General features: G+C 43.8%; 1 protein-coding gene across 4 annotated transcripts in view; it reads right to left on the bottom strand.

Annotated features, from left to right (window-relative positions):
• PRKG1 (protein kinase cGMP-dependent 1) overlaps positions 1-27,831 on the bottom strand; it is a 529,166-nt gene that overhangs the window by 58,052 nt on the left and 443,283 nt on the right. For all 4 annotated transcript variants that reach the window (XM_054205353.1, XM_054205352.1, XM_054205354.1 and 1 more), the window contains 2 exons: positions 26,303-26,368; positions 12,210-12,284 (listed from right to left, as the gene is read on the bottom strand). In XM_054205353.1, the coding sequence (XP_054061328.1) occupies positions 12,210-12,284; positions 26,303-26,368 (141 nt within the window). The remainder of the gene's footprint in view (positions 1-12,209; positions 12,285-26,302; positions 26,369-27,831) is intronic.

Here is a 27,831-nt window from a genome sequence, read left to right as displayed (position 1 = left end):
TCCTCTACCAGAAATGTTCATCTTCTAAGCACTTCCATCCACTAAAACTTGTGGAAAATGAGGAAAACTTTAAAACAGCTCAAGTGAGTACGATTTATTTTTTTCCCAAGTCAAACTGTGACATCCAGCATTTACTGACTCGAAAGGGGAATTCATTAGCAGTGGCTCCTCTTGACTTCCTGAGTGATATGGCCCCTGGCACACCTAGAGCTCAGCTTTTTTATGTTTGGATCCTCTATTAAATGGCACAGGAGATGCTGCAGGTCAAACAAAAATCTGAATTTCTTTCCCCCATCGGTGTTCAAAACAATATTGCAAAATGCTTGAGGCCATTCAAAGAGACTTGCTATAAAGGGACCCTTCACTCCAGAGACTCCTACCTCTGTATATGCCCTCATCTGAAACCATCGCCAACCCTCATGGATGACATTAGGAAAGGGAAGGTACAGGACTGCTTGTTTCCAGCCTTTATACCTTCCTATTTCTCTCCTGGGAGGTCTGAATATTTTTTCCATTTCCAGAAGCCACAGATGGTAGCTGCCCTCGATAACAAGGCAATGATAAAAATCTGCCGGCTTTAAAAAACACAGAGAGGTTGAAACGTGTATAGAAACAAGGGAAAACACTCTTAATTTTGCTTCTGCATTATAACAAGCTCACCTAAAGGAAATTTAGGTTACCGGAGTTTTGTTCTAGTTGATTGGAAGAAAAGCCTTTGATTATATTTAATTTTAGAGGGGGCTTTGTGAGGTGCTCAGCGCGGTCCATGACCAGGGGAAGGCTGTTCCCAGCACTCAGTCTTTCAGGACTTTACCCTTTGCAAAGGCTGCAGCAATAAAAGATGAAATTTTCCTTTTTTTTTTTTTTAAAATGTCAGCTTCGCTACTTAGCAAGGACGCATTTGAAGCAGCAGTAAGCCCATCCAGGTCTTGCTTTCCCGAGATGCCAACTTTGGAGCTGTTATTTTCTCGTCGATACGCTATTTCTCACAAGCAGGAGATCATGCCTTCGCTAAACATGTGCTCAACTCCTAACAAACGTCTTCACCTCCTAATCTGACCCACATGCAAAATATAACAATTCAACTACCGCCCAGTTATTAAAATAGCTTATTTGGAAGCAGTGGGGTTGATAATGGGATCGTAAAACATCCTCCAAAGCTGAACTTAAGGCATTCATTTCCCTAAGTCTATGAAATCAGAAAGCAAGCTAGGAAGCCAGGGGAATTTAAGGAGATGGCTAATGTTTCAAAGCAGCCAAGTAGTTAGTGTGCTTTTATTGTTTTTTTTTTTTCCTTTCTCCAAAAAAGCATCTGTAGGGACTCCCTGGCAATTTCCCTTCACGTTAAAAGAGTCACAGCCGTTCGCTGGCCTGCTGCCAGCCCATTTCTGATTACCGTCTCCTAAAAGAATTTCAAGCAATAAGAATTACGTTTTTGCCATCTGAGATCAATGATATCACTTCCACACAGAAACAGCCTCCAAATGAAATAAGGAATTATGAGAATAACCCATTAAAATTGTAGCATGCGAGAAATACACCTTTCTTAGAAAGCATCGTCTTAAGGCGTAAAGGATTAGGGAATGCACTAAAGTCTGGCCAAGCTTGTGCTTTAATCCGAGACTAAGACGGGTACAAGGATCCGACCGTGCACCTGTAGCTGTGACGGGTTTGGGTGGAGGCACAGCGCCGCGATTCGCAGCAGATCATCAACCGCCGAGCAAACTGCACTTGCAATTCCACAAATGCTTTTGAGCCCCATTGTGTCAGACTAATCCCTTGCTTTGCTACCAGCCGATTATGTTATTTGATGTCTTCTGTAGAGCCACCCGACAACCGCACCTGAAAATCAAGTAAGAAAACCTAAGAGCTGTTAAAGACAGCGTGCAAGAACGTCTGCATGTGATGGTATGCTGAGCAGATAGAGCTGGAAACGCTTCATTCCCATTACTAAAATGAATTTTAAATATGGCCATGAATGAGGTCCGTTTAACTGACACCACAAATTTAATTACAACAGCCCTATTATAAACCTCCAGGTAGTTTTACGTTAATGTCCAATATAACAGGCAAGATCACACTTTGATCTTCTCTTTAAACGTTTACAGACACTGAGCTTCCTCAAATCATCAAAATTTCATGTTATCTATATTTTTTATGTTTTATCTTACTATACCTATGTAAAAGCTGTAGGATCAGTTAAATCATGAGAACGGCTTTTCCTTTTCTTTTTTTTTTTTCCAGATGATTTAAAGATTTAGAGCTCAGCACTTCTCAAATCATTTAATGGCGTATTCAGTCAGGCACTGAGAAAATATAGCGAAACCGAGGGCAAATCAATGTAAATCAATGTAAGTGGAGCACAGCACAGTCAGGATAAATAAGTGCCCTGCCCAGCTGTGGGGTTTAGGGTGCCCTAAGTGCTACAAACAAGCAAATGGGAAAAAAATATTATCACACAGCAGCAGTTTCTCAGGATCCATCAACAATTATGGAAGCATCAGGTTGTTTTAAATAAACCTCCTTTACTCAGCGGTACAGAGCAGGTTACTGCAACAGCAGGTCGTCACCTCTCTGTTGCACCCGAATTGGGGAGCATTGCGTCGTGTGGGTCCCGCAGCCACCAGCAGTGAGGGCAGAGACCTGTCTCGGCAGTATGGTTTGCTCTTCTTCTACACCACCTCTTGGCCTGCCTTTGATTTAGTGCCTAACATTTGGCCAAATTAAGAGAAATCAAAATCAGAGAGTCTTGCAGTTGGGTGTTGACAACACAGGTGGCATCCCGCTGCCAGTCTTGCAGTGGTCCAGTATTACTCATGCTCACTAGGGTTAAGGATAAGACACGCGTAGAAATCCTGACTTTCATACGGACTACATTTAGACTGCAAGCGATGTATGGAAATGAATTTGAGCCTTCAGGAAAACTGATTAAGTATTCCTCACAGGGAAGGAGGGAAAGAATAAAAAAAGGTTTGTTTCGGCGGATCAGCTGCTGGTGGGACAGAGGTGTCAGCAGTAACTTCGGAGTTAAGGCTGCATTGAGTTTTTCACTTACAGTGGGATTAAATTTCTTCTATTTCACAGTTCGGTGATTGAATTTCATCTTCGAATTGGACACAACTACTGTCCCAGGGTCAATTGAACTTGCTATGCAGTTTTCAGGTACCACGCTTACTAAATTTCAGAGGGAAAACAATATTCACTAATCTTTGAAATATGGACCTCCACCTTCTGCTCTTTCCCCTCTCCCTGCTGTTTAAAGAACTGCATGCACCAACATTTCCAAACTTTGGAGCTATTCCCATCACATCCCAGCCTGGGAAGTTTTTTTGGTAAAAGGGAAGAAATTTCTTTATCTGGCAACACGGTTTCCAGCTTGGCCAAGACAATCCATCAGCGGGGAGGTGGTGCTCCCCCACGTCCTCCCCTGGTGCTGCCCTCCCAGAGCCCAAATCTCTTCCTCCCAAACCTTCCCCGGGTGCCAGCACCATCCACAAACTTGCCCTTCAGCTCTCACTGGCTCTACGTTTCCTTCTTTCCTTTCCCTGACCAAGGCTTGGACGTAAAAGTAAGGTCTGACTCAACTCCTGGTGGATCTCATACGTGTTGGTGAGGTTCAACCAAGGACAACTGGTCTAGCAGGCAACTCCAGTGCTGGAAAAGCCACAAATGAACCCACAACTATTTCCAGCAGTTCCAAAAATCAGTAGCTCCCTAGAATAGAAGGTTCACTGAGTTTTATTTATAATGTATTTGACTCCATTTAAGTGCTCTTTTGTTATTTAAGTCAGAAGATGAAAGCAGGACAGAAACAGCCCATCTTCCAGTGGCGTAATCCTGACAAAGCTGTTTAGATAAATCTTCAGGACAGCTCAAAAATGTGCTGGATGCCACATGTAGAGACACAGAAACTGTGCAAAACTGTTTTAATGCTACCTTTGCCTCTCTGTCCCTCCCGAATGCCAAAGTCTGCCAAGCTTTCTCTTTAAAGCTACCGAGACTGTGCTACATGAAGCTCCACGTGACCGTACTGGGATTAGTAAAGTATTCTTAGTGGTTTCTGAAAAAAGTATTTAGATAAATGCCAAAGGAATGTTTAATATTTCTAACGCACAGATCTCCGTCTCCGTCAACTGCTACCACATACAAGGGGAACTGCCAAGCACACGGCTGCGTTCACCCCAACATCCTTCTGTTTCCTCTGGAATGAGACTCATTATCATCAGAAAGCTTTCTGCTGCGTTTTTGTTTCATCAGTACAGGCCCTAATTCTATAAAACAAATGCAGTGAAATATTATAACAGCAGCCTGCTTCAAAGGCACTGATTTTTTTTTTCACTAGCGCTTCCATCTGACACAGCCCATTATCATATCGAAAGGTCAAGCTAGCAAGAGGAAAGCCTATAGATTATTACCTAAATAAAAATGACCTCGTTTCAAAAGCTAATTTAATATATCTCTCATGAGCGACACGGCGCATTCAACGGTGCGTTTTCTCAAGAGGAACGCAGCCATAAAGTCTACCTGGCGCAGATCTCTGCATGAGCAACGCGAGTCTGCAAGCAAAGAGCAATTCACCTTTAAAAAAGAAAGTCACAATTCAGCAGTTTCCCCTACCTTCGTTTAGGGATATCACCCTGCACGTTACCTTGATGGGCTCTCTCCTTTTAACAGGATTCCTGAGAAACAATTTTCTAAGTAAACGCTTATTTGTTACAGCAGTTGGGAAGATCCAATAGCCAGACTTGGATGCAAACCACCAGTGGCTTCAGTATGAAATTACAAATTATTTAAGGCTCAACTCCGTTATACACAAAAATCTCCGGCAGAAAGAAAAAAAAGTTCTCGCAGACCAGAGGCCAAGTAACGCTACCTGAAATCTTGATTCTTCCAAACAGCAAGACACTTAAACTCATATAAACTTAAGAGGTATCAATGATCAGCTCTGATTTCTCCCCAGCACTCACCAAGTAGGAGAATGATTTTAATTATTTACATAGCTTAAAAGAAATGATTGTAACTCTCTACTTTTTATAGCATCAATAAGCATTTCCCCCCCACCTTTCGCACATTCGACAAGTCTGGTACTGCAGATAGCCACAGCAAAAGCTAGTTCCCGTACGGTCCCTAATTCAGAAAACAACTGACGCAGAGGGAGACGGAGCCAATTATTACAGCTCAAGGGCCGCCCAGACCTTCCTAATGCTGTAAGCCAGAAAGGATTTTGTCTTGCAGAAAAATTACTAATCTAATCGCACTCCGTGTGTCGGTGAATTATTTCAGCCAAAGTTTTCCAAAGCTGTGGCCCAAGAGAAAGTCAGGCCTTAATTAAATCACTCTCTTTAATCGGTAGCTCCCATTTTAGAACTTTTAACTCTGAAAATTTCCCTTTTGGAAGGGGTTAAAAATCTTTCTTGGCTTACCTATATTTCTAAAAGAAAACAAGAAATAAAAAGCATCCTTTCCTCACAGATGGGTTTTCTTATTATTCACCCCAAACCGATGGACTGCCTCAAAACCATCACATACCAGTGTGCTTGGCACCACCGCATCCGCCCGCAAAGCTTTCCCATCTTAGCGAAACAGGAGTTTGCTGGTTCTGCTACGTGCCGTAGCCCATCTTCTGGAGCTGAAGCGCCAACTCCAGCCTTCATACATCTATGGAGAGGTTGGCCAGAACTTGCACCTACAGACCACCGAAGAGCAGATGTCTACACTACAGGCACACCAACACGCGTGACTGGATCACTGCCAACCACCTTCAGACAAACAGCGCAAGCAGGGCACCAACAAAGAGCAGTCTTTATATGCAAGGTGCATAAAAATATCTCTCAGTCCAGATGAGGACTGTGTTTCTGAAGCAATTTCCCCGAGGAGTCCCTCTCCTGTCTCTGAGTGGGACAAGAGTGTGAGAACTGGGCTCCTCTCAGGTGATGCTAAACTGGAAGACGTGCATCAGGGGCTGATTTATGTGCCCCGAGCACTGTTTAACATTGAGTCCAGGGAACCAGGCTTGAAGGAGCCCCAAGAAAAACCCCACCAAAATGCAAATAAGCCTGTACAGGAGGTGCTTGTCACAAACGTTTTTGTCTACACATCGATTTCTCTGGAACTGTGCTGCTTATGGACCCCATCCATGTGCAACAAGCTTTCAACTCCCACAGACAACTTCAATCATATAAAATAGCTCTCTAAGACAACCTCATGAAGCAGAAGAAAAGGCTGTACAGGAGGGAGACACGCGTAGAGCCAGCAGTGGCCCTCCGAGGACCACCACCGAGAAGCCACGCAGGACACTTGAAAATACTTTCTCTTGTAAACACGCTGGCAAGGGAGAAACTACACGGACTGGGGGATACAAGGATTTACTCTTGCAAAACACGAGACTTGGACACAGCCTGGGGGAAGCCTTCAACAGCAGATGGCACCTGAGCACCAGCTGCCGGGAGACGTCAGGAGCAGGATTCAGTCCAACCACACTCACACTCACTTGCTCACAGCTGGGAGAAGAAAACTTTTCCTAAACTGGCATCTTCAAAAAAGCTAGCGCTCAAAGGTATTGTGGTACGTAGTACCAGTTTGCAAGCAGCAAATAAAGGAAAAAAGACGGGACACCATACCGCCTTGCTTGATCAAACTGTAAAGCTCTATCTGTATCTTCCTCCTTAGAACACAGTCATTTCTGCTTTTAAAGCCAGGGTGGAAGGGGAAAAGTATGTACGAAGTATGCATACAAAACTGAAAAATATTAATAACCACCCTCTGCACCAAAATTAAGTCAACGAACTGCTAAGGATGCTTTGTTATGAATAAATGTAGTGAGAAAGGAGGTGTAAAGTGAAAAAAGGGTTGCCTCTGGTCAGTAAAGCAACAGGTTTGGATGGAGCTCGTTATTAAGACACAGCTCAAGTGAAGATGAAGGGCATTTGGGGCCAGAGCTGCCAGGCAAGGAAAAGGCATTGCATACCTACTCAAAGGTCCCTGCCCCCTCAAGCCCTATGAAAAGGAGACAGTTTTGGCTGTGAGTATCAAGACTTATTCCCTCAGGGCAGCAACGCAGGTGGTATTAAAAAAAAAAAAAAAAAAAAAAGCAAAAAGTGCAGTCAAAATAGCCTGCATCTGCAGAGAGCCCGGAGCAACAGCATGAAGGCATCAGCATCTGGACTTCAACAGGGTATTAATTTCAAGCCCCGCTGCCACAGAAGATCAACATCAGCAGATAATTCTGGATGTGACAGGAGAAAAGGAGTGCAGGGGCCCTGGTCATTGGAGCGGATACGCTCTGCTTGGCTGGGCAAAGCCCAGGCAGCTGCCAGCTTTCCCAGCTTGGTGGTGAGGGCCACCCTGTTGCCGTCCTTGTCTCAGTGACACGGAAGAGGCTCTCCCTTGCTACAGCCATGTCACAGAAAGGTTGGAGCAAGCCAAAGGTCCGACCTCATCTGATGACCTTGTTGGTGGTTGAAGCAGCATGCAAAGATTAACTTCTGGATGGGGAAGATGCGAGCACAAGGGGTTTGTGTGCCTGGAGCTAATGGTGTTTGCCGAACCCTCACCTCACTTGCCACCAACAACTGCAGCAGAAACCACCTGTTTCCTCTTGGATTTACGAGAGCTGCAGTCGTGGCTCCATCTGGAACTGATCTACACTCAGATGGGTCTCCTGCTTATGTAGGTTATCTCCTTCATGCCATAAATACCAATGCAGCTGGGCCTGACACTGGGACACGAGTGCTGCTCTTCTGAAACCCCTGTGTTCTCAGAACATGAAGCAAATTAAATGTTTGGCTGTCTCCTTCACCTTTTCTGTGGCAAGGATGCAACCATAATACTCATAAGTCAATGAATTTCTTAACTTATCTGAATACATCTGAGGAGTAGAATATTAATTACACAGTCTTACAGATGATAAGTTGATGATTTCTGATTCAAGGGATCGAACACAAAGAATGGATGCCAAGGAGAACTGCCAATCCCAAGCTTCCAAAAACCAGGGAAAAGCGCCTCCAAAATATGTATTAGTTGGGTAGTAAGGTATTAGTTGTAAAGAAGTAAATCTGTTCCGGTGCTGGAGTAAGCTGATGTTATAAAGACAATCTCTGTAATCATAAGGATAAAAAAGGGTTCTTCTGTTTAGATGAAAGACACAATTTTTATGTTCACCTGAATTTAAAAAAAAATAAATCGCAAAACAACATCAAAGATGAGTCAGCTTAAGCACATGAGCAACTTCTTTAAATTCCCCTGCTTTTAGTAGCCCTGGTGCACACTCGCTTTCCCAGAGAGACATGTCTTCTTGAGGAAGGCCAAAGCCCTTGAAAAACACAACTTTCTTCAAGGTCTGCTTGGCAGGGACTCCTGGGCACCTTCCCACTGGAGCACTGACACAACCTTGTGTTGGGCGTCCCGGCTGCCCGTGCAGGCCAAGAGCCAGGCATTTAGGACACAATCCAAATGTGCCCATGCAGAACAGAGAGATACCTACAACCATCACCACCAGTACGCAGATACCTAAACCCATGGTTCACCTGTGACACCTCATTTAGTGGTCCAGGAAACTCATCTGCTCAGCTGAAATATTTTTCAATGGTGGTATGTATTTTCTTTGCCTTCAAGAGCTGAGCAGACTTTGCTCTTTCCTTCAAATCATGCCCAAAGGTGGGAAGTTGTAGCTCAGTTGCCTACAGCAGTTTGATTGCTAGGATGTTTTCCCAGGTCCTGGGGCCACCCCAGCCATATCTCAAGGCTTAGCTGGGAAAACATCAGTCTGCCAAGAGATAAACTCAACAACAAGTTGTTCAGCCCTCTCAGACCTGGAGGACTGCTGGATACATGGAAAGATCTTCTGATCCTCTAAGTTCTGCCTGACAGCCATGTCCTGCACTGGGACTACCGGCTCCGCGACCCCAGGGTCACGCTCAAGCATGGAGATAAAAAAACCCCACCAGAGCCACCAATTTGGTAGGTAATTCTACAATGAACTGCTGCCTATGGCTCAAGTGCTGCTTTAGGAACGTGAACCTGCATTGGATGTAGTCTAAACCTCTGCTTTTGCTGAACAGGAGCCTATAAATTAACAGGAATTTAATAATCACCTCAAGGTGGTAGATTTATATGAATATACATTTGCTGCCATGTTGTAGATATTTTTATATGTATCATTTCAGTTCATATTTCTTAACTGACAGCAAGGGATAAGAAAATATTAAATTGTTCACATTTTGGCCCTGAACATGGCCACTGCAGCCAAAAGCAGGCTCTGACACGCCGTAAGGACGTCTCACGACGACGTCCTTTGTATTTACTCTGTGTGTACATCTGCGTTTGCGCAAATCATCCTTATCCACCCAATACACGGTACAGACGAACTTCTATCCATCCAAAGGCCTTTTGCCACATGCCACACAAGTGCTGAAAACGAGATGCTAGCTACAAGGACGCAAAAAAAGAGGAAAAAAAAATTTGTTATGTGATTTGAGCTGCGTAAAGCTTCATCAAACCCGACTGCGCTTTATGTGCCGAGTTCTTCCCTTTCACAAACCTCCCCTTGGAAAAGATAAGCCCTTGAAGGACAATTAGCTGGAGCTAATTAACAGCTGCTTGAAAAGTAACCCAGGTTAAAATTTCTGCCAAGTAGACTTTTCTCCCAGAGGAGTCTTATCTTGCGAGATATAGAAACAATAACTCTCGAGCGACAAAAACTTCCTGCAGCAGCTTCCAATGCGTCTCGCTTCACTCTCGAAGTAACTTTGCCATTTTCCCCCTCTTCTATTCATCTTTTTGCAGGCATGCGCTTACTTTCAAGGAGTTGAGCAAATGTGAATATGGTATTTGACTAATAAATGCCATATCTTTTGAAAAAGTATTCCTTTTTTTTAATGTTACTCCAGGTGGACAGCACTGATCCCTTCTGCTTTTTCAAAGTCAAAATGTCACTATGCAAAGGGCACTAATGTCACTGTCACCTACAGTCTCAAGTGACAGGACTCCAGCACAAGCCTCTGCCTTTTAAGATAGAAAAGTTGCTATCAAAATTAATCAACTCCTCCTTTTGGGGAACAATTCCTCCATCACCACGAATCCTTCGCTTTGCCCTTCCGCAGGGATGAAATACTTGGCATTAGAAGAAAAGAAGAGGAATAAAGAAGATAAAAACTCAAACATGTTAAGGTCAACACTGGCCCGTTCATTACCAAAATAAAGAGTTTACCCAAAATAGATCCAAAACTGCAGCTCCGCTCTAAAGACACATTATAAAGCACAAAAAGGCTCCTGAAATCCCTTCCCTAAAGTTCACAAAACTATCCTGAAAAAGCCTCCAATACAATCTACGTACAAAAGCAGTGCCTACGATAATAAATTACTACGTTATACTCTATTAATAATACAGTTTAAAATCAGAGATGTGAGAAGACAGACTATGAAATGGGGAACAGCAAGTCCTTCATGCAAGTTTTGCTCGGTGCTAATGGCTCGTGGTGTAACCTCACAAAAGCTTCTGTGACAACAACACCATTTTGCTACTAAACCCCAAAATCCCTGGTTTCATTACCAGTGTTTTCTTCCTTTTTTGTTCATGTGGAAATCGATATAAGCCAAAGAGTAACACTCAAAATAAAATTAAAAAAATCTAAAATAATAATAGCACATGCCTGGGATACTTGGGACCATCTCTCTGAAGCTGCTGAAATTAATTTTCCAACGCTTTGTAAAATGCTTTGCCTAAGTTGCTACTGGCATTAAAATGTTTTCAGCTGGTACTGATAGTTAATATACATTATTATATTTATCTCTAATATCTAATAGCTAGTTACCCGCTGCCACTGCACTTGTCCATTTGGCTTTGCATTCTGCACCCAAAATACCTGTTTTCTGGGATGGTGAAAGAAGCTGATAGCCTCCTGCCTTTTTAATTAAGTTGACAAGAATTTTAGGGAACTTCAGTATTTGAAGAAGAAAGCTTACATGTTTGAATTGGGGTTGGGAAATATTATTCTAAACAAAAGTGCAACCCCGGGGTGCCTTTTAGTACCTTAAAATAAATTAAACGTGATTAAAAACGTATTTCAAGTATCACTCAAAGATCATAAAAAAGAAAATACCATCTTAATTTGTGGGTACTTTGCAATATTAGCAAGCCTCGTCCAAGAAACTATGTTTCTCGGGTTGCATATTTACTTTCTGAAACAAACAAACAAAAAGTTATTTTTAATCAACTACCTGATTATGGCTTCTCATTTTCTCTCCACAGAAGTGCCAAATTCCTTTGTTATGTGCTATTTCAAACCACTCTGGTTTAATGAGAAGTTACTATGTATAGCTTCAGAGCAATCTTAAATTTAAATGTCTGTGGACCACTGATGAACAGTCGCACCGAGTACTTGACTTTAAGAAAACACCTATCCCCTTCTTTAATGTGGTAATAATAATAAAAAAACCCAACACAAGCAAAATAATTTTGCAAGAGGAAAAGTAGAATAATTTTATATAGAGCGACTTCAGTTTTCTTTTAAACTACTTTTCCTTTCGAATCATATTGGCTTATATTCAATACCCCTCTAATCAGAACAAGTTCCTCTTCAAAAGCTTTATTGTTGGTATAGAATCAAAGTACCAACACAACAAAGTTTTCCTATTAAAAACAAATTGGAGCTCTAGAATGAATGAAGAGTGGGGTTTTTTTTCTGGACATATTTTAAAATACACTACAGCTCACTTCTGAAAGGGATGAATATTTATAGCAGGACTTCAGAATATATTGCTTTACGTCAAAGTAGCTCTCATATTCATTCAAAAATGACAAACTCGATTTCCCGTTCTTTGGCTCAGAACACGTTTTGACTTTTGTGAAAATGTCTGAGAAAGATCAGAGCTCTCTAAAGAAACAGATCATGTTCCGCAACAATTTCCTTCGCTACTTGAGCTTTCCAAGGTCTGTAATTTCTCACCTCAAAATATTTCAAAGGAATTATTTTGCAATAAATGTTGAAGATCCAACAGTCCTGTGGACTCACACATTGTGATTAAGACGGACCTTGGGACCACCCATCTCCCTCTGGTCCTCCCATATCCATGGAGAGAGCCGGGGACAACAACTATTACAGTTGTGTTGAGAAAAAGCAGGTTTTCTTGAAATTAAAATGATGTACCACCAATAAAAACGAGGTTAAGATTTTATGCTGAACACAACGGGCAGACACGCAGACACTTACTTTGCTTTTGCTTCTGCATCTTCATAGGCTTTATTGGAAACGTCATCTAGGCCGCCGATCAGATGTTTGAAGGAGCTGTAAAAATAAAGATACATTTTTAGAGGAAGACTTGCCATTTGGGAGCCAAGCAAGCCAACGCGGCTTTTTGGCAGCAAGCAGGTGCCATCCCTTGATGCCCAGGATGGCCATCACTGGCCAGGGCCCAGCACCTTCTGGGAAACATGGCCTCCAACATGGTGGAGAAGGGATGGAAATGCAATAACCAACGCCAAGAAGATCCAAACTCATCGATCTAGCTCTTTTAGGGTCTGAACCCACTGAAATTACTGCTGAAGTTTCTCCTCCCTCCAATATAAGTTTCAGAGTATATCTGTCAACGTGGCTGGTAAGTCCCATGCTGGTGAGGTGCCACCACCACCTCCCTGTCCTCCAACCAGAAACCTGAGAAAATCCCTCTGCTTTCAAAGTGAAGAATAATCTTTTCTTTTTGTATCTTAGCTTCCTTGTCGTTAGAGAAACAGCAGCCAAAAACACAGCAAAGAGAAATAAAAAGAAAAAAAGAGAAGGACAAAAAAAAGAAAAGTGAAGGCAGAGAGGCAAGCAAATTGTCCTAAGCCAAATTGCTTAATGACTTTTAAGAGGAAATTTGCCTTTAGTTGGTTAAAATGGAGTAAGACGGGGTGAAATGTTAGGAGTGCCTGATACACTGGGTGCTGAGCTGTGAGTAGCTCGAGCAGTCCCCTAACACCATCCTCGGTTCCAGGGGATATACAAAGGGCATAGACGTATCGGAAAAAGAATTAGAAAATCTTTTTATATCGTGAGTGACTCAAACAAATGGACTCAATGACCATTTAATCAACTAACACGCAACACTCCAGAAGAAAAAAAAAAAAAAGAAATTGAACTGTTACGTCTTTGGAGTGATATTACACAGTGTCAGGGACGGAATAAGAAACAGAAATTATTCCCAGCGTGTTTGTCACAGACAGGTTTTCTGTTTTTCAGGAAATGCGGAATGAGAAAAGAGCTAGGCTAATTTGAAAGGACAAAGTGTTAGAAACTACAGCCTCTTGACTCCTCTCCGCCTTAAGGTCACAGCTTCAGGAATGAAAGCCCTGCAGTTCCTCCAGCTTCTCTATGTTTGTGACGCTCCTGAGGCGCTAAACGTAGAGCCAAAGAAGGGAAATGGCTATTAAGAAGTTGAAAAAAATTAATTGAAAAGTTGAAAAAAAAAAACCCCACCATTTAGGACCATATTTACAAATTTAGGTGTAAGAACAGAATATATAATATGGCCCTCTCTCAGTGAAGACTTTTATGATGAAAGAGAATTAATGCTATTCAACAGGTGAGGAAAACACAGGGCATGTTAATAAGGGTAACAGTTTGCAGATCGTTTGCATTTTCCGCCCCCCCTAAATCACTTGATTTCTCATCATATGACATTACATAGGATAAAGAGCCATGGATGAAAAACCTACTGCCCAAAAAGCTCCAAACCCCAGCTGTTTGTGAAAACACAGCGAGGAGCAGAATACACCAGCCTGACGTCTTTGGGTTGAGCGGAGGGCAGCTGTGGGAAATGCAATATCCTGCGACGTCTGAGGTTAACCAGGGCGACTTCACGCTCCCTTTGGCCTCGAGCACGATGGAACTGTTTGGATCACGCTTTGCCTAAGCAGCTTAAACACGCCGTACGCTCTTAAGTGGGTACTTAAGTGTCCCGCTGCGTCAGGAGATGCCTGACCCTACGCGAGGCACCCCGTGTGCATTCTGGACTTCCAGAAGAACGAAAGGAGGCTTAATTATCTTGCTTTACGAAAAGCAGCTGGAAAAAGACCTATTTTACCCATTCTTGTAGTAAGTACAAGGCAAGAAGTCACAGTCGGGAGAGGTATTTATACTGGTTTGTGTCTAGAGCTGCTTGCTGTATCGGGCTTTTCCAGCGTGGCCTTTTGCATAATTACGGTCATCACCGCTCTGGATATATCCTCTGCCCACAAAAATCCCCCCAGTTTTCCACTTTGTTTCATTCATAACACTATAAATGATACAACGTAGGAAATCATTTACGCAGTGCGGGGAAAGCAACAGGAACTCATTCATGAAGAAGGCAAAGACCCCGTTCCTCCCGCACTGAGACTGTGTTCGGGTTTTTCAGCAAGGCAGGCTGTAATTTTCAGTATTAAGAACGTGTTAATCACAAAAATATCTTTTCACACCAAAATTCCTCACTCAGCAGTGAAAATAAGAAAAATTCACCTCGTTCAACCCATCAAGGTTTTATCTCTCTTGTGCTGAAGATGTGCCATAGGAGAAAGCCAAACCCTTGAAAGATGCCAGCAAAAGCAAAGCAAGATGTGTATGTTAACGCTTACTTGCACCACAAAAAGATATTTAGGCAATTAAGCCAGACACAGTAATACCATAATCGTCCTGGAACGCTGTAAGACATGACCTAAGGCTTAAAATGTAATTTGAAGTAGCTCGGCTTGGTTTGCTTTCATGTGGTTAGGAAAACGTGGCAGGGTTAAACATCCAGTGCTTTTTTGCAATGGAAATAAATCTTTATCTAGCGAAGCACTGCATGGGCAAATAAAAAAAGTCACTTTGAAAGGAGCAACAACAATTTGTCTAATATCCTTAATATATTAAGCAAGACTTAGGACTGGGCAAGATACTGAAGTTCACCTGAGTCACTTTTTTATTGCCTGTCTCAACACTGTTGAAGTATCATCTCGGTCACAACAACAAGAATTTAATCAGAAAACTGCTCGGGTTTTTTTTTTTTTTATCTCCGCGTGGCCTTCTCTCTTCAATTTTTCTATTCTCTCCTCATAACCAATTTTCTCCATGGATAAACTTCACCCCAACTGGGAAAAACAGTAAAGTAGCAAAACCCAAAATCTCCAACGAAAGAGTTCAGCTCAGATTGTATGGGGTCAGTCATGCTAGGACAACACTTTTTTATTTTATTTTTCTCCAATTTCCATTGCCAGGAGGGTTGACACAGTAACCTTTCTTGACACCTCATAGCTATCCCCGTTAAAAAAAATCAGGCTTTCAAATAAAGGTAAAAATGGAAAATCCACAGTGAAAAATCTGAAACCACCTGAAATATTTAAAATGTTTCCTTAAAAAACCCTGTACCATCTTGATATGCATAACCGAAGAAGGCAATAAGCAGAAACCCCAGCATTTAGTGCTCAATATCTGCAAATATCATGTAGTTTTGTAGCACTACCAGCCTCCGTCAGCAGCAGCCGTGCCTCGAGTTTTAGTGTCTCTTATCCTTCAGCCCCTCTCTCTAACATTCGTATCAGGCAATTTCGTACTCCCAGCACCCACAACATTTACACCCGGTAGATCTCAGCACTCCAGGAAAATACTGTTATCAACATAAATAAATTAATATGGAGGAAAAAAAATCACATATAAATAAAAGATGAACCTGAGTCAACTTCGGTGTAAAGATTCTTACAGTTCAGGAGAATCTATGAACACTCTCAAACACTTTTTCAGTTTCAAGAGATGTGTGTGGAAAAAAAAGAATTTAAAAAGTTGTGCCAAATTTCTCTCAGGGTGCCAACAACGATCAAGATGTTAGGAACGTCCCTGGAAATTTTTCCTACCAATTACTAAGCTTGTTTCATTGAAATACACCTCAACAGGTGTATTTTTTTCCTGGCAAGATGGCAACAGTTAATGATATAGCAAATAATCTATTTGCTCTCATAGTCCTCTTCCTTCCGTGTCCAAAATTAACGGCGCTTCCAATGTGGTCCCTGCAGAGCTTGTACGACTGCACCACAGCAGCTACCTCACCTGGAAATCCCACCTCTGACACTCGCTTCATGTTCTATAGGTTTTCTAAATACCGGTAGACATCTCAAACTAACTAGTCAATTCTCTTCAGCAGTTCCCAAACACAAACTTCTATAAATCCCTATAAATCATTTCCTAAGTGTGTCGGCTTTCTACGATGCAGAGTCCTATGAACTGAACTGAAAGAACTGTAGGTGCCCCTGTCCAGCTGATTGCCCAAAGAGCCCCTTTAATTTCTCAATTTTCCACTTTTAATACTGAGAATCAGAGTTACAGACTGTTTAAACTACTTAATTTAGGCTAAATCAACAAATTATCATTTCATCCAAAGTTATCTTCCACGCTTCACTCATCACTGCTTACCAAAAAACAGCCTGTGACTTTGTCTTAATTATGTACCAAAACCTGCTCCAACCAACTCTGCTGTTTCAGCGACCACGCGTTACATTATCCTATTCAGGAATATCTGGTATTTTCCATTTTTAGTAGCAATTATTTTTCCCTCCTCTCTGGAAATTTACAGTCATTTATAACGACACGAGTCCAGAAATCTCTCTTTCCACAAAAACTTTTTGTATCTGCGCTTTTCATGCCTAAACACCTTCATACCCAAACACATCCAGGAGTCCCTTCACTACCACCTCTGTTACTATCTTCAAAGCAATTTTGACCCCAAAATAGATATCCACGATGGACACCTCTTCCTCATTAGGTTCCAGTCTACTGAATCGAGGAGATCAGCTCCAGTGCAGGTAAGTCTGTACTGGGGAAGGGAATCGCGACGGGTGACTGCGAGGGGAGGAACAAGGGGAGAGCAAGCAGGCAGGCAGGCTAGGTCGACTGCAAGAAAACATGGTCTCCACTTGGTCCGTAGCCAAAGCCAAAAGGAATAAAGCAACCCAAACGGACGTGATGGAGAGACAGGCACCTGTCCAGGTGATGGGCTGCACGGAATGTCTGTCAGTCTGGCAGGATGACAGCAAAGACAGCGCCTGTGTGCGCTGCGACCGGGTAAATGATCTGCTCAGCCTGGTGCCTCAGCTTAAGGAGGAAGTGGAAAGACTGAGGACCATTTGGGAGTGTGAAAGAGAGATTGATTGGTGGAGCCACACCCTGCATCCTTAGGGAAAAAGCAGCAGGTGGAGGCTCCACGGGAGGTAGAGGATCCCCTGCCCTCTTGTCACCAGGCAGAAGGAGAGTAACTGCGAGAAGATGGGGGGGAATGGAAGCAGGTACCTGCTTGGGGCAGCAGGAGAGTCCCCTCCAGACCTCCCATGCCCCCCCAGGTGCCTGTACAGGACAGATATGTCTGGAGACAGACGATGAGGGAATTAAGGATGCTGATAAAGCCCCATCCAGGGAGTTGCCAAAGCAGCCAGCTCCATGCATTAAGACTGCTTCTGTGACGAGCAGGAGGAGGGCAATAGTCATAGGGGGCTCCATTCTGAGGGGAACTGAGGGTCCCATATGCAGGCCGGACCCTTCCCACAGGGAGGTCTGCTGCCTCCCTGGGGCCCGTGTTAAGGATATAGCCAGGAAGCTTCCTGGCCTGATACGGCCCTCAGACTATTACCGTCTTTTGATCTTACAGGCAGACAGTGAGGAGCTGGAGAGCAGAAGCCTGAGGGCAATGAAGAAAGATTTCAGGGCCTTGGGACGGCTTGTCAAGGGTTCGGGAGCACAAATTGTGTTCTCCTCTGCCCTGCTCCCTTTTGGGGGCTGACGAATGGGTGAACGAGAAAATCAGACAGATCAACACCTGGCTCCAAAACTGGTGCTACCGGGAGGGCTTTGGGTTCTGTGATCATAGTTTGATCTGCAGGACACCGGGCCTGCTTGCTAAGAATGGGAAAACCCTATCCCAAAAGGGGAAAACGGTACGAGGCCAAGAGTTAGCAAGGCTCATGGACAGGGCTTTAAACTAGAAACGAAGGGGGAAGGGGATAAAACCAGGCCGACTTTATCCACAGGGCCAAGGATGGGGGTGAAATCGGTAGCCCAGCTCAAGTGCATCTACACGAATGCACGTAGCATGGGCAACAAACGGGATGAGCTGGAAGCCACTGTGCAGCAGGACAGCTATGATGTAGTTGCTGTCACGGAAACGTGGTGGGATGACTGCCACGACTGGAATCCTACAATGAATGGCTATAAGCTCTTCAGAAGGGATTGACAAGGAAGGAGAGGCGGGGGTGTGGCTCTGTACATTAGGGAATGTTTTGATTGTATAGAGCTAGATTCCAGTGATGATAAAGTCGACTGTTTATGGGTAAGGAAGAAGGGGAAGGGAAATAAGGGAGATGTTGTGCTGGGAGTATGCTACAGACCACCCAACCAGGACAAGGACACAGATGAAGTATTCTATAAGCGGCTGGCTGAAGTCTCGCAATCACCAGCCTTTGTTCTGGTTGGGGACTTCAACCTGCCAGGTATCTGCTGGAAATATAACACAGCAGAGAGCAGGCAGGCTAGGAGGTTTCTTGAGTGTGTGGAAGATAACTTCCTGACACAACTGGTAGGTGAGCCTACCAGGGGAGGTGCCTCGCTAGACCTACTGTTCACAAACAGAGAAGGACTAGTGGGAGATGTGGTGGTCGGAGGTCGTCTTGGGTTTAGTGATCGTGAAATGGTCAAGTTTTCAATTCGTAGTGATGTAAGGAGGGGGGTTAGCAAAACCTCCACCATGGACTTCCGGAGGGTGGACTTTGGCCTGTTCAGAACACTGGTTGAGAGAGTCCCTTGGGAGATAGTCCTGAAGGGCAAAGGGGTCCAGGAAGGCTGGACGCTCTTCAAGAAGGAAATCTTAAAGGCCCAGGAGCAGGCTGTCCCCAAGTGTCGCAAGTTTAAAGGGCGGGGAAAATGGCCAGTCTGGATGAATAAGGAACTTCTGATGGAACTTAGGAATAAAAGGAGGGTTTACCACGTTTGGAAGAAGGGACAGGCAACTCAGGAGGAGTACAGAGATCTCGTTAGGTTATACAGAGAGAAAATTAGGAGTGCAAAAGCCCAGCTGGAGCTCAACTTGGCCACTAACGTAAAGGACAACAAAAAAAGTTTTTATAAATACATCAACAAAAAGAGAATCAGGGAGAATCTCCATCCCCTACTGGATGCAGGGGGGAAAGTTGCAACCAAGGACGAGGAGAAGGCTGAGATACTTAATGCCTTCTTTGCCTCCGTCTTCAATAGTCAGACCAGCTATCCCCAGGGTGCTCAGCCTCCTGAGCTGGAAGATAAGGATGGAGAGCAGAACAACCCACCCATAATCCAGGAGGAAGTAGTCAATGATCCGCTTCTGCACCTACACGCACATAAGTCTATGGGGCCGGGTGGGATTCACCCAAGAGTACTCAGGGAGCTGGCGGGAGAGCTCACCAAGCCTCTCTCCATCATTTATCAACAATCCTGGTCAACAGGGCAGGTGCCAGATGACTGGAGGGTGGCTAATGTGACACCCATCTACAAGAAGGGCCGGAAGGAGGATCCGGGGAACTACAGGCCTGTCAGCCTGACCTCGATACCAGGAAAAATCACGGAGAGGATCATCTTGAGCGAGCTCTCACGGCAAGTGCAGGGCAGCCAAGGCATCAGGGCCAGCCAGCATGGGTTTAGGAAAGGGAGGTCCTGCTTAACCAACCTGATCTCTTTCTATGACCATGTGACCCACCTTCTGGATGCGGGGAAGGCTGTGGACGTTGTCTGTCTGGACTTCGGTAAGGCCTTTGACACCGTCCCCCACAGCATTCTCCTGGAGAAGCTGGCGAATCATGGCATAGACAAGTGTACTCTTCGCTGGGTTAAAAACTGTCTGGATGACCGTGCCCAGAGAGTTGTGATTAATGGGGTGAAATCCTCTTGGCAGCCGGTCACCAGTGGTGTCCCTCAGGGCTCAGTTTTGGGGCCAGTTTTGTTTAATATCTTTATCAATAATCAGGACGAGGGGATTGAGTGCACCCTCAGTAAGTTTGCAGACAACACCAAACTAGGTAGGAGCATTGATCTGCTTGAGGGTAGGAAGGCCCTACAGAGGGACCTGGACAGGCTGGATCGATGGGCCAAGGCCAACTGTATGAGGCTTAATAAGACCAAGTGCCGGGTCCTGCATTTCGGTCACAACAACCCCAAGCAACGCCACAGGCTTGGGGAAGAGTGGCTGGAAAGCTGCCCATCAGAAAAGGACGTGGAGGTGCTGGTGGACGGCCAGCTTAACATGAGCCAGCAGTGTGCCCAGGTGGCCAAGAAGGCCAACAGCATTCTGGCTTGTATCAGGAACAGTGTGGCCAGCAGGAGCAGGGAAGTGATGGTGCCTCTGTACTCGGCACTGGTGAGGCCTCACCTCGAGTACTGTGTTCAGTTCTGGGCCCCGCTGTACAAGAGGGACACTGAAGTGCTGGAGCGTGTCCAGAGGAGAGCTACCAGGTTGGTGAGGGGTCTGGAGACCACGTCATACGAGGAGAGGCTGAGGGAGCTGGGCATGTTTAGTTTGGAGGAGGCTGAGGGGAGACCTCATTGCCCTCTATAACTACCTGAAAGGAGGTTGTAGAGAGGTGGGTGTTGGCCTCTTCTCCCAATTGAATAATGACAGGACCAGAGGACATGGCCTGAAGTTGCGGCAGGGGAGGTTTAGATTAGAGATTAGGAAGAATTCCTTTACTGAAAGAGTGGTCAGGCACTGGAACAGCCTGCCCCAGGGAGGTGGTTGAGTCACCATCCCTAGAGGTACTTAAGAAACGTCTAGACGTGGCACTTCAGGGCATGCTCTAGTGGCAGAGATTGTAGGGGTTTTTTGTGTGTGTGTATGGTTGTACTCGATGACCTCCAAGGTCCTTTCCAACCATGAAGATTCTATGATTCCCTACAAAATTATTGCCTATTACCTTTTTCTCCAGCTGCATTTTATGTGTGGTTGCTCCTCCATCATATTCCCGTTATCTCTGCACAGATTTTGCACCTTTACTCCTCACCACTCAACATGCCTTTCTGTTTTTGGGATAAGCCCATGATTCGCTCTGCTCGGGGAGGGAAACAATTTGACCTCTCTGTATGCTTGCACAAACCCCAGTTTTGCAACAGATTCCTTGCATAATTTCCCATAACGGCTGCAAAATCTCCCTTCTGTGTATGGTCATAGCCTGGATTTCTTTGCATGTTCCAGTTCTTGGCTGGAGCCTGGTGTTCCTCCTTGCTTTCTCAGCTCCAGTAATGGCCTGCTGCTTATGTTCATTCCTCAGCACAACAAACCTATTGCTTTATGCCTTTTTTCCCTCTGCTGGCTCATGCTTCCCCCCTCTTCACGGTCATTAACTTTGAAGAGTCATGGTCCTTATCAAGACATCTGCCATCCACTGATGTCTCAGCTGGTATCTGCACTGCTACAGGTGGTGTCTGCAGTGCTTCAGTTCTATGTGCATCCACTTTTCCATGTTTCAGAATCTATCTAAACTTCAGAATAATTTCCAGTTGCAACCCCAACTCTCATGTTTTCTCCTTCATGAACTATTGCATGTGAGACATTGTCCATACACAGCTTCCAGCTCAAGGACCACATGCCCTAATGTTCAGTAACTTCCATTTCCCAAATAAACATACTTCTCCTGTTGCTATTAACTTACATCCTGTTACATTTTCTTCCTTCTTATTACCTTACCATGCTTCTTATTACCTTAAAAGAACACACCACACCTTCCCTGTTTTCTGCCTCAAGTTTACTGACTCCACCACTTACTGGCTTCTTACATCTAGGCCGTATCAACAGACTGAACTAAAGCACTTATTTAACACATTAAACACTTTCACCTTTCTTCTGTGCCATGCATGCTAGCATCAGAAAATACAGTGCAGAGCCTGTGTGAAATAGTTCACCTACTTTAAAAGAACAGTCAAATTAAAAGTTCAGTGCTGAGCCTGCATTGTCTTCGCTGTTGGGTTCAAATTATTGCCAAAGGACATATTCCATGTTCGTAGAGTCATAGAATAGTTTGGGTTGGAAGCGACCTTTAAAGGTCATCTGGTCCAACCCCCCTGCAATGAGCAGTGACATCTTCAACTAGACCAGGTTGCTCAGAGCCCTGTTCAACCTGGCCTTGAACACCTCCAGGGATGGGGTATCCACCACCTCTCTGGGCAACCTGTCCCAATGTTTCAACACCATCACCGTAAAAAACTTCTTTCTTATATCTAGTCTGAATTTACCCTCTTTTAGTTTAAAACCATGACCCTTTGTCCTACTGCAACAGGCCCTGCTAAAAAGTCTGTCCCCATCTTTCTTATAAGCCCCCTTTAGGTACTGAAAGGCCGCAACAAGGTCTCCCCAGAGACACCCCTTCTCCAGGCTGAACAACCCCAACTCCCTCAGCCTTTTCTAGTAGGAAAGGTGCTCCAGCCCTCTGATCATTTTTGTGGCCCTCCTCTGGACCTGCTCCAACAGGTCTATGTCCTTATGCTGGGGGCTCCAGAGCCAGACTCAGTACTCTGGGTGGGGTCTCACCAGAGCGGAGTAGAGGGGCAGAATCCCCTCCCTCGACCTGCTGGCCATGCTGGTTTTGATGCAGCCCAGGATATGGTTGGCCGCCTGGGCGGTGAGGGTGCATTGTCGGCTCATATCCAGCTTTTCAAGCACCAGTACCCCCAACGCCACTCTCAACGCCTTCATCCCCCAGCCTGTATTGATACCAGGGGTTGTCCCAACATTGCACTTGGCCTTGTTGAACCTCATGAGGCTCACACAGGCCCACTTCTCAAGCCTGTCCACATCTCTCTGGATGGCATCCCTTCCCTCTGGCATGTCAACCACACCACTCAGCCTGGTGTCATCTGCAAACTTGCTGAGGGTGCACTTGATTCCACTGCCTATGTCATTGATGAAGATATTAAACAGTACTGGTCCCAGTACAGACCCCTGAGATCTGGACACCACTTGTCACTGATCTCCACCCAAACATTGAGAACACTGAGCCGTTGACCCCTACTCTCTGGATGAGATCATCCAGCCGATTCCTTACCCACCAAACAGTCCATCCATCAAATCCGTATCTCTCCAATTTAGTGAAAAAGATGCTCAACTTGCAGGTTGCTCAAGAGCAATATTTATTCATTCACATTGGAGTGAAACGCAGCATAATCTGACATTAAGCCTTAGCAAAGTCAGCTCAGTTTTCTCCTACAGCTTGGTTGGAGCCGGATGATCAGCTTCATCTCACCTCCTGCGTGGTAGAGACTCCTGATGAAGTCAGAGAGCGTTAAGGACCAAATCCCACTGAAATTCATTATTTATTCTGGTAAAGGAAAAGACTTAAAAAGATAATTGCAAGATAGAATGAATGTCAATGTTGTCCTTCACACCAAGTATTTTCAGGACAAGGAAAAGTGTCAACAAAATGGCTTAAAAGTCCGTGAGACACATCAAATGCTTGCTGCACCGCAGATCGTTAGCTTTGTAAGATCACGACTCTGCTCATTTTTACATCAGAAAAGGATGCTGAAAATCCATTGTTGCAAAAGCATGCCTACACAGATTAGCAAGAAATAGCTGTGCTACTATTTGGGCGTCTTTGGGGCGTTTTTGTGACTGTAATGGCCTTCTTGTTTCACAAGGAAATTAAAAAGCAAGGCAGCACTGACATCGTGCGAGTTTGGTAATTAAAGACCCATCACGTTTGGCTTTCCTTGTGGTGTTCTCAATGCCCACTGCTTCACCCCTGTCGCATTTTAATACATATCTTTTAATTTCAGAAATTATTTTAGGGAAATCACTTAAACTTCTCATGCTTAAGCAACGTCCCATCTCCAACCCAACCCTCTTAGAGCTTGCTTGGTGGCCTGGATCATCCCTAGAAAGAAAGTTTCCTGTATTATTACCCTCAAAATCCTCCAGCAACTAAAACAGCCCTGCAATTGCTCATAATATTGCCCAATCCAGAGACCAGTTCTCCATCTCTCTTAGGAATAACTTGCTGTCATACCACGGTGCGACTCTACAGCTCAGGGTGGGAGTATGGCAGCTGCATTAGCAGCGCGGCGCTCAGGTGTTGTGTGTAACACTTTTTGGATGTCTTGGGAAGACTTTCACAAGGAAACTGGAAGAGTTACCCTGATGGCAAGATGATGCCAATGGGTCAAATTAACCCCCACTGCCAGTAAGACTGAAATTCTCCAGTTTCTCAGAGAAAAGCATTGCCCAGTAAGAAAACAGTATTTTCCCACAACTTGTTCTTGGAAATTGCAACATAAATTTTGCTGAAACAATTCAGATCAAGACACAGACAGGGCATGAAAATTGCTGCTCCAATAGTTACATTTGAGTAAGCAAAGAGCTTGTCTTGTAATAGAAAATATTAGGCAACCTTAATGACACGCATCGCTCCACCTTTGTCACAGAACGGCTTCTGACTGCAGGTAAAACTGACTTCCCGTTTCCATTGCTACCTCGCGTATAACTCAATGTGAACATTTACCATGACCACCATAACAAACCAAATGTGGTAATATTCTGTGTGTCTGGATGTAAAGAAACGCTATTTTTCCTCATTAGCAGAACGGTGCCTGTGCAATTTCCCAAATTTACAGAAGTCTTAGCAGATTTTCTCCATATTAAAATTAGCTTCTGCTGTTATTCACATGCCTATAAAATAATAACCTAACAGAAGAGGTATAACAAGAAAGTCAGAACTGGTCATGACACAGGACAGTCTTCCTTGAACGATAAATAGTGTTATAAATAGCATTACTTCTCTTGCACTATGAATAGGATTCTTGTAAATAGTGTTACTCTGCTACTAATTGCAGAGCATTACTAGAATCTCTGGTATAGATTAACTACAGCTTCATCAGTTTAAATTTAACTTGTGCTTCCTTACTATTTCAAGGGCATTACACACTGAGAAGCAAGCACAAGAGACAAGCAAAGAAACAGTCCGTAAAATGATCGGGACAGACTGGCTCTGCAATTACTAGTTATTTGTGTTCTCTAATGCTTACAGTGCAAAACAAAAATATCCCTTATAGAAGTGTTCAGAAAAATTCTGTGAATAATTTTGAATTGCTTTGTATTTCTCTGAATTAATGCTTGCTAAATGACCTAATTGTGACAATTCTTCTCCTCTTTGTCCCACAGAATGGTAAGGGATAGCGTGTCTTTTATCCTCCAGGCTACCTTGTTTGTGTATAAGAAAGCCGCTCAGCTAACAGTCCTGAGGTTCGCCATCTGTTTTCAGCGGATAGACCATAATTTTTTTTAATTTATCATAAACAAACTAACATATCAAAAGACCTAGGATTTTTGAAGTACTATTCCCCAGTTCAGCCATTACAGAACACTCGATTTCTAGAAATGAAGGACTGTAAGACAACTGAATACAAAACGCTTGTGTCAAAGCAGGATCGAGTGTACGTAGATCATCCCTACAAGATCCTCGAGCATCTCTCATATATCTCAGCAGAATACAAAGGCTTCAGAGGTCACTCCTAACCCAGCATCTGACCTCTTGCGTTGGGGGAGGCAGTGAAAAGTTGATCCCCATTCATCCGCCCCGCTTCTCCCGTGGTTTCACAGAGCTAGGCTTGGAAGGATTCCCATGGAAGATTTGTCTGTACTTTTTGATGGTCTCCACCAGTCCTTCACTGCCCTTGCAACTGGAAAAGCACCCCAAGAGTCACACTGAATTTTCAAGGTAATGCTCATTTTTTTAATGCCATTCCCAACAATTGTAGAGAGCAGTTGAATTTGCAGCACTGTTTTCTAGAGCCCAGACATTTCTCTTCTAGACTAAAACCCCTAATTCCTTCAGGATCCCTACATAAGACACTATTTTACTCTTACGATCGCCTCTATCTCCTTTGAGCTGCAGAGCTCCAAGCAGGGCAACGTCCTTTGGATGAGGGCTCTCCACCCCCGCACGGACTAGAATAACAACATCTTGCTCTAACATTTTCCAGAAGCTTGATGCTTTTCATGACATTTTGCCGACACGAACTCAATCTGTGTTCCACCATAATGCCTGAATCCGTTTCCGCAGCAATGCCACCTCCCCATTTATTTCCATTTTGTCTTTCTGCGCTTCCATAATTGCCTGCATTTGTCACTACTGAGTTTTGTCTTATTGACTTAGGGGGACCTTCCCTCTACTTCATCAAGGACACACTGTGACCATTTTACTCAAAATTAAATGACCGCTCTGGAGAACATGATCAAAGGCTCTAGTTAAAAACTGTAAAAGGTGCGAACCAGAGACAGACCCCATCCCGAAACTGGAAAACAATGTACTTACTCTCTGTCTATGACCAGACACGTTACTGCTTCAGCCGCGATGACGTTGGCTGTTCTGACATCCTCCCTGAAAGAAAAAATACATTTTTTAAGTAAGCTGTATTATTTTCACGACAATCTTTTTATTTCTAACTATACTGCGTTCTTAAAGCACTTCAAGAATAAATTTCTGGGTTTCATAGCTTTTTCCCTGTATTGATTGGATGTTCATCATCCGTACAGGCTTCAAGCATGCAAAAGCTAAAACCCCCATGTGAGCGGAGAAAAAGAAAGAGGTTCCCCTTGTAAATATGACACCCAGCCACGCATCAGCCCAGGCTTTTCGTCTGGTTTAGGCAAAGCCTTTGTTTCTTACTGTGCACATCTGAATAGAAACAGCTTTATAAAAATACTAGCCATTTACATAGATTTATTTATGAACATTTAGACTTCTGCTTATGTCCTTCTCCCCCAAAACCTACATAACAGCTCAGTGTTGGAACATGACGCATCTAGTTAAGTGGGACGTCAGCTCCGCGACTCAGAGCAGGTTCATCGTACATGGTAGGCTTTAGGACTCGCTGTGCATTCGTTGTCTGGGCACGGGGGAGGCTGAGACTGCACCTATAAAAGGGGGTCTCAATAGGATGGAGCTTTGGAAAGGTCTCGGCATTAAAACACGGATGGTACTGGTAATTTTTCCCCAGCTTTTCAGAAATTAAAAATATTGCACCTAGCATTTTTTCTGTATCTTCCTGACCAGATGTTTTGTGTTCTCCCTTTCCCTGACCCATTGAGAATTTGGCCGTGGCCAGCCCAAGCTAGAAAATACGAAGTTAATTTATTTTAAACAGACCGATTTGGTGTTTTGTCAGGGTTCAAGAGATGCCGTTGCATTTTCCGTGTTGGCCAAACAAACATACAGGATGCAGAGGCGCTGTTTTATTCAAATTCACTCCAAACCTTTCCAGGTATGAAAGGTAAGTGGATTACAGGCAAAAGAGACCCACCTCTTTTAAACACACCTAATTCATTTAGACTGGAAAACCACACCACTGAAGCAGAAAATGAGATTTAAAAATGCTGTTAGAAATAGCAGCTCCCCTGCTTAAAGACTGGAGGTATTAAAGTGGTAATATATTAAAAAAGGGTGGTGCATGTGCCCTTATACAGAAATGTACACTCTCCCTTTAAGGTAACCATTAATTAACTTTAATTTCTTCTGAACTATCTTTAATAGCTTTAAAACAGAGCAAGCAGAAATACAAATGAAAGAAACGTCCATATTCAAGCTTACATGTGAACGCTGTCTTTGAGTCTATTTTCAATGAAATTAAGTGTATATTAGTGCTAATTTACCCATACCGATAAACAAAATTATGGTAATTTAAAGCAAGTAGAAAGAAGTAGCTGAATAGCAGTAGACATTTACCCCCATTAACTTCTAAAAATCTGGTAAATATAGAGAGGATAAGAATCATAGAACCACAGATAAGGAATGATCATATTTAATAGCCCATTAGGTTGCTGTAGCCAACTTTTGCCGGTATA

The sequence above is a fragment of the Rissa tridactyla genome, chromosome 6 (genome assembly GCF_028500815.1).
Source record: "Rissa tridactyla isolate bRisTri1 chromosome 6, bRisTri1.patW.cur.20221130, whole genome shotgun sequence".
NCBI lineage: Eukaryota > Metazoa > Chordata > Aves > Charadriiformes > Laridae > Rissa > Rissa tridactyla.
This window is presented reverse-complemented; position numbering and strand designations above follow the sequence as displayed.